At 46.2% G+C, this 7,819-nt stretch overlaps 1 protein-coding gene across 3 annotated transcripts in view; it reads left to right on the plus strand.

Annotated features, from left to right (window-relative positions):
* Sara (Smad anchor for receptor activation) overlaps positions 1-5,261 on the plus strand; it is a 72,694-nt gene extending 67,433 nt beyond the window's left edge. For all 3 annotated transcript variants that reach the window (XM_076195149.1, XM_076195151.1, XM_076195150.1), the window contains 2 exons: positions 567-722; positions 1,615-5,261. In XM_076195149.1, the coding sequence (XP_076051264.1) occupies positions 567-722; positions 1,615-1,776 (318 nt within the window). In that variant the 3' untranslated portion in view covers positions 1,777-5,261. The remainder of the gene's footprint in view (positions 1-566; positions 723-1,614) is intronic.
* The last annotated feature ends 2,558 nt before the right edge of the window (positions 5,262-7,819 follow it).

Consider the following 7,819-nt stretch of genomic DNA (forward strand, 5'->3'; position numbering starts at 1 on the left):
TATGTGTGTGTGTGTGTGTGTATTGTATATACATACACACAACTGATTTACTGATTGAGCAGTGTAGCAAGGACAAAGATGATAATGTACCAAGATGAAAGGGGAAATTGCTTAGATACCTTCAGCTCTCCTCTGTAATGGGTAGAAGACTCTTTGTTATATATGTATTTATATATATGTATTATATTTAAGTGTGTATATGTGTATGTATTATACTAATGATCCGCTTCCGGAGAAGAATAAGCGAAAGTAAAAAGATCCGTATATTTCGATCACTATCTGTGATCCTCTTCAGCAGATGTGTTACATGCTTCTCTCCACTCTGTAACACATCTGCTGAAGAGGATCACAGATAGTGATCGAAATATGTGGATCTTTTTACTTTTTCTTATTCTTCTCCAAAAGTGGGTCATTAGTTTAATTTTACCAATGTGCTAAGGCATTGTGATGTGTGTGTACATAGGTAATGCTCATTATTGCAAGATCGTATGCCTCTATTCTTGCAGGTAACCTCATCGACTCTTCTTGCACGTAACCTCATCGACTCTTCTTGTATTTCCCAACAGGGTGAGAGCAGCACGGGCACGTCTGACGTGAACCTGAGCCGGCTGTCCGAGGTGCTGGCGCGGTCCTTCTGCACAGCCCTGACACCCCACTTGCAGCTCCTTTACGCGGGAGACCAGGGAAAACTTGGCCTACGGGCAACCATTCACCAAGATAACGTGAGATTCGTTTACGTCCTCTTGCTATCGAAATAAACGCCACAAACGAGCGAGGGCGGAGACTAAATTAGTACGACAATTCGCTTGTTGTTACGGCCTTATCGAGTACATAGTCGTCGTAACACACATGACTGACATTGAATAAGATTACGTGTATTACGATTACGTACTTGAAAAACTTGTAACAAGCGAAACGTCGGTATCATAAGGCTTCGTCCTCGCGTGGTGTTCATTTGGATAGACTTGTCGGCAGCTGCCATTTTCGTACGCTCTTCCTTCTTGTCTCACTCTTTTCTCAGTTTTTCTTCGCGCACAGATGTCGTTGTTGACGTACAAGTGTGACATCCCCCCGTATTGGTGCATCAATCGCAAAGTCGATCCATTTGTTATGAGGATGTCTCCATTTATGCGAGGGATTTCTCACCATCTTCTCCTTTTCTGCATGAGGGGACGGAGAGGGGGGGGGTTGCCAATTTAATGAAGCGGCCTTGCTATGGATGTGCTGTGTCTTGCGACACTGCCTCTGACCTGGGGCAGTGGACAAGATGCAGGGATGACCTGTCATCCAGGAGGTGCCAAGATAAGAGGGAGGGAAAGGGGTGGAGGGGAGTGGAGTGTATTTAGGGATGGAATGGGTGGGAATGATTTTATGCCTTTTTCTTTTTGGCTACCTCCCTTGAAAGGGGGAAAAGGCCTTGGTATATGTATGTATGTACTATTTATAGTTATAATTTTGATTTATTTTCCATTTATCATTATATTTTTTTTCCGCATCTGACCTAGTTATGGACCAAAAGGTCTCGTGTCGGTGTGCTCTGCCGCCTTTGTAATCCTTTGCAGTACAGTAGCTTCGTCTTGACACGTTTTCCTCCTCCTCCTCCATGGATTCCAGGTTGGCTACGAGTGCGGTGGCTGTGGCGAGCGCCTGCCCGGAGTCTGCATGAAGGACTTGGATGCAGAACTTATCCCCGTGATCCACCGTGCCGCCGCCAACCTGACCTCCGACCACCAGCCAATCGTCCTTGAGCTCCTCTTCCACATCATGCAACTGTAGCCCAAGAAACGAGTCCCGAGGCGATGCCGCTCGGCCGAGCAGCGGCCGCCGCACCGTGCGTGGTCGCCTGCCTGCCCACTTCGCTGGTTGCCCACCTAGTGGGGCCCCCCCGCTGGTCTTCGGTTATTGCGAAAGCCGTGTTTGGACCACCGACCGACGGCATTTTTTTTTTTTTTTTTGTCCTCCCACAATGACCTTCCGCCAGTTGCTGCCTGCCGCCTTGGCTGGTCGTGACGACAGGTGCTGTCCTTGGTCCTCTGCTCCCTCCCCCCCCTCCCCCTCCCCCTAGTCACAGCAGTGGTTGAAATCTTTCTTCCATCACCATTTCTCATTGGCACACGACAATGGTTGCAGGAACAGACATGGCAGGAAGGTGGTCTGCCTCGGTAGATAGCTTCACCATCCTCCACAGGTAGCTGGAGGGGCGATCGCTGGGTTACCCCTCCTGATGTCTTGAGCTCTCGGAGGCAGACGAGACTCCTCCCCCCCCCTCCCTCCTCCTCCTCCTCCTCCTCCTTCCCCATTTGATTACCTGAGGAAGTGCCCCAGGGAAGGGCTTCACTCGTTTTCGAGTGGCATCTTGTATATTCTAGCTAGTGTCATTTATTTTATTCACCTGAAGAAGAACCCTCCCCCCTCCCCCCCTCAAAATCTTGAATGGCGGATGTGGGGTCCAAGTGACGGACCACCCCCGTTACTCGTCCCGATGTGATTAAAAAAGAAAAAAATCTAATCGTGGTGGGAACTCTCAGTAAATCTGACTAGATTATTTTAAGTTTTGGAGTGCTGCTCCTCCTGTTGAATAACTCTTCCTTATGATGATTTTACTCTTTGATTTGTTACGTATTTGGGCAAAACCCCCCTTCTGTTGCGGATGGAGCGTGCCCCTGGGGATGTGCATGCAGCAGCAGCAGCAGCAGTGTGGCAATGGTGGCACATTTGTCGGACGGAGGTGATGGGGCGTGATTGGGGTCTCCGTGCCGCACCCGCACGTTGGGTGTTGGCAAGCTGGTTTTGTTTGGGCGATGCACCATTGGGAAGTGTTGGCAACAGTAGTTCTGGGGGAATGTGTATATACAGGGTTTTCTTATTAATCTGCAGTTTGTCTTTTATTCTTCAAGACGGTTGCCTGACGACCGCATCCTCAGCCAGCAGGACAAATCCTCCTCCTCCTCATTCCCTTTTCCCCTTTTTGGTTTTCCCCGGTGCGAAAGGGGTGCTGCGAGTTTTAGCGTTTTCCAGCATGTTTAGGACTGCGAGGTCCGACGCGTTGAGGAACAGGGCCTCACGTCGCGCTTGGCTTTAGAGTGGTTGCAAGGTCATTTTGTCAGCGAGGGTGAGGGGGTTGATGATGAAGGGGTGAGTAAATGCCACCCTTTGTGAATCTGGGTCAAGGCAGTTTGCCGTGTGCCACGCGGAACGGAAAGGCAAGGTTCCTCCATCCAGCGGTGCTGTGCAAGCGAATGCAACTCCTTGCTCTGTCTATCTCGTGTCATGGCCTCAGTGACGACATTGACAGTGGCAGCAACTTGTGAAGCGCCATGTGCAACTCGAAAGCTTTTATTCCGGCTAATGCCAGATTATTTCGTTCATCTGGAGAGGCATGTATGTAGTACACCCAGGAGGGTACAGAAGAATGTATATCGGCCTTAAAAGAATCAGTTCAGCTTGGCTGTTAGTGACACCCTGATAAAGCTGAACGCCACTTTAGCCAGCTGCCTGCTCCATTTGTTGGAGGTAAGAGTGAGTAGATAGAGATGGTGGTAGTTGTGAATGAGTGGTTGTGAACGAGACTTGTGAATGAACCCCTTTCTCCCCCGATTTTGTACGTTAGTTCACAGAGTTGTAGACCGTTCTGTTACTCAAGAGTGTGTGCGTAAAAGACAATTCAAAGTATCAGAAGAACTCTAGAACCAGATTCCATGTTCCCAAAAATTCAATTTTGTTTAACATTTAGAGAAATGTCTACATCTCTTGATGTGTGTGAATGGGTGTGTGTGGTCATTAGGCACCATGCTGCTCCTTCAGCAGGAGGAGCATCTGTGATGGCTCCTCCTCCAACCGTACTGAGAGAAGTGCCCTTCCAGCAGCATGTCAGCTGTTGTTCCTCTTGTTGTCCTTCAGTTCTCTTCTTCACGCAGCTGCTGAGTGCAGCGATGGGATAGAACCCGGCATGACAGTGATGGTCCCTGGTGCAGAGCACCTGGGAGGAGGAGGTGAGGAACTGCATTTGATCTCTACAAAACCTCAGGTTCTGTGCATAGAAGAACCTCATTCACAGGATTGTCAGAAAAAATGGAAAGTTTTAAACTTCAGAAAAAAGTGTACAAGATCACAGATGCAGGACTACTCTAGATCTGCAAGCAATTTGGGATTTGGACATTTCCTTTGTAAGTTGAAGGCCTTTTGTGGTCGTCGGCGACGGGCTGGGAATCCAGACAGCTGCTAACAAGTGGATGTTTGTGGGTTTTGTCCTTTGGCCTTCCTCAGAGTGGAGAGGGAACAAGCACCCAAGTGGACGTGTGTGCATCTGGGCCCTTTTGTGACGGAATACTTTAGACATGGGAAGGTTAAGAGCTGTGACCATATAATTGGTCTTTTTGTTTGCAATTGTAATGGGTACAGACTGTGGCAGATTCTTTGAAATTGGTGACTACCCAACTTGCAAGGATCTTGTATTGTTGACATGGTAGGAAGATGCATTGTTGAGATATATATCACAAACACCACAGTCAGACGAAAGAAAAGAGTTGAGTAAGCGAATCTAAATGCAGACCGTGAGGGGTATTCTGGGGTAGGCTGTACCCGTTGAGTGGCAATCATACAGGTCTGCTTTTACTTTGCACGGGTAGTTCCTGTGAACACGCAGGACAAATTTGTGTCCACATTAATGTTTGCAGTTCACACAGTATGTGTGCATTTTTATTTATGCAGTCTCCTCGGTACATATCTGTACTTACTCTTTTTTCTTTTTATCTTTTTTCTTTCTGTATCCAAGAGGCCGTTGAATTTACTGAACTTGTGCATGCATGGGTGTGTGATTGTTTACCTTGTAGTATGCAGGAATAAAGCAGTGCTCATTGGTTCCTATCCCCGCATCCCAGTTAGTCAAATCATAGTTTAATTCTCCATTTGACTGTACTATTCCTTCATTCAGATTATTCCATGAATCGACATTTGGAAAACTATTTTTTTAACATCCTTCAGACATCTAGTCTTTATTTCAACCCTTGGCCTCTGATCCCAATGTGTACGTATGTGTGCATACACGTATGTGAGCGCAAGTGCATGCATGCATGCATGCTGTGTGCGACAAAGACCTAATGCCCCCACCACCACTACCACCCCACCTGTGCCACGGTTGTCCTATTCCTTTGGATAAGTCTTGCATATTCACACATCATGTATGTAATCAGTATACACATACACCATGTACACAGTGTTTTAATGAGATGTATATATATAATAAAAAGTAGACCAAATGCTATACATTTTATCAACCAGTCCTGAAGTGCCCGTTTACATACAAGAATGAGTAAGGTGAACGAAGGAGTTATGTCGTCTACAAAGAGACGCTCATGTACACTCAACTCTCGACTTAGTGGACCTCGAATTTGGGGACTTTTGATTTAGCGGACAAAAAAGTGTGTCCAGTAGTAACAGTGAAATTCCGGACGAAGTCTGTAAAATGAAAATTTGTCCGACAGGTGTCTGGTAGTAACAGTCAAATACCGGACAAAGTCTGTACTTTGCACTTTGAACTTGCACCCTAAGAGAACTTAAGCCTCGAAAGGCTTACTGCCTCGGAGAACTTACGACCTCGGAGGATTTACAGACCACCCTCTTCAAGACATGTAACATTTTTAAAATGTGTCACATTTGAAATGGTTTGATTTTTTATTAAGTAGATAAAGGTTAGGGAAATACAATATAAACAAGACCAGACCAATTGAGATTAAATTCAGGCCACAAACAACAGCAGAGAATATCTGAGCAAAAACAGGGGAACTAGCAAAAAATGATGAGTATAAACATCATACATACACATATATACCCCCCTTACAAGGGGGGTAGCCAAAAAGAAAAAGGCATAAAATCATTCCCACCCATTCCATCCCTGAATACACTCCACACCCCCTCCACCCTCCCTCTTATCTTAGCACCTCCTGAATGACGGGTCATCCCTGCACCTTGTCCACTGCCCTGGGTCAGAAGCAGTGTCGCAAGACACAGCACATCCACAGCAAGGCCGCTTCATTAAATCGGCGACCCCCCCTCTCCGTCCCCCCATTGCATAAAATGAGAGGACGGGGAGAAATCCCTTCGGGCTGCGTCAAATTTTGCTCACACATACTACCTCACCCCCCATCCACCCGCCCATTCCACCTCATGCTATCCCAACATCATCCATATACAACCATTCTCCATTCACCCGTCTTCTGTCCTTTCCCGTCCTTCCTCAACAAACATTCCCCTCTTCCCCAAAGCCCCCTTCACCCCGTCCATCCACCTCATCCTAGGACGCCCCCTCATGTTCACTCCCTCCACATCTGCCTTCCACACCTCTTACTAGTCTTTCTTCACTCATTCTTTCCATGTGTCCCAACCATCCTAATATTCTTTCATCAACCCTATCTCCCAGCTCCCTTTCCACCCCCGTTCTCCTCCTCACTTCTCACTCTATCTAGCCTAGTAACCCCCATCATACTTCTCAGACACCTCATCTCAAACACATTCAAACTCCTTCTCTCTTCTTTTATGTTCAATGTTTCCATGAGTATAAACAGGTATGGATAAAAAGAGAGACTAATAAAGAGGAGAGGAAGAGAAAACAAAAAAGGATAGAAGCTAAGGGAAAACACGAGAACAGAACAATTTGCACAATTAACTACCTACTCCGTCATCTACCCCCTCAATCAGCACTGACTCCTGGGCAACAAGACCTCATTAATATCTCTATTTCCTCCTAAATAGAGCTAGTAAAAGGAGAAAGAGAGAAAAGGGATTTTCTTTCAGGAAATAAAAACAGATTAGGTACCCTTAATAAATCATGTGATTCAAGTTGTCTTTGTTTTGTTGTAAGGAAAATTTTCTTTGTGTAAAACTGAAAATGCCCTTGTAGAATTGCAAGAACATTTCAAATTGTTTGAACATTCGTGGGACGATGCTCAGGAGTCACAAGATTGTGAGCAACGAAGGTAGCCCCACGGGTAATGAAAAGGATATTTGTTGGCGTTCCCCAGTCAGCTACAGCTTGCATGGTTAGACTGATGCTTGGAAGTTGCAGGCCATTACAGGTAGTCCTCACTTTACGCGCTAGATGCGTTCCAAAAGGCAGCGCGTAATGTGAGGAATTAAACTCACTACTTTGCTGTTACAAGTGTTTCCAATACCATAATCCTTCCTGCAGCTGAGCCACGAGCTAAGCATATAACCTCTGACCTGCCTTGTTGTTGTTGATTTACCACCACATATGGGATCACGGGTTAATTGGCCTTTACGCCTTGATAAGTAGCGTCCCTCTGCTGATCTGCACGCTGTTGTTGTTGTTGTAGCGGCAGCTTATTGCGATTCAAGGATGAATAAATTTCTTTCAAGTTTTTTTCTACATTCATTTTTATTTTACTTTTATGAAAATAAAATTACCCTTGGACAATGAAAAAAATCATGGGTCAGGAAACATCCCGCAAGCTGAGATGTTGCTCTCACACGTTTCCATACTGACAACAACACAACACTCACCGCTCGCTGTGTACTATTGTAGATTCCTAACTAGGCTTCACCCCCTGACGTGTCACTGCGCGCTATATCGGACTCGGTGTGTGTGTGTGATGTTTGTGGTGAGGCAGGGGCGGCAGGGTCATCGGGAGCGTCCATCTCCGATTCGGTGCCTGTCTCCGATTCGCTGGTTAGCTGACTTGGTGTGCGTTGTCGGAAGAAGTTTGTGATCGGCTGTTGTTTTGTCTTTTGTTGTTTTTCTTTTAACATAGCATTATAGCAAGCCATGTTCTCCATCACACGTCGTATGATGGTGCTGCTCCTC

This window comes from Oratosquilla oratoria, chromosome 12 (assembly GCF_046742065.1).
Source record: "Oratosquilla oratoria isolate Oo_2021 chromosome 12, ASM4674206v1, whole genome shotgun sequence".
NCBI lineage: Eukaryota > Metazoa > Arthropoda > Malacostraca > Stomatopoda > Squillidae > Oratosquilla > Oratosquilla oratoria.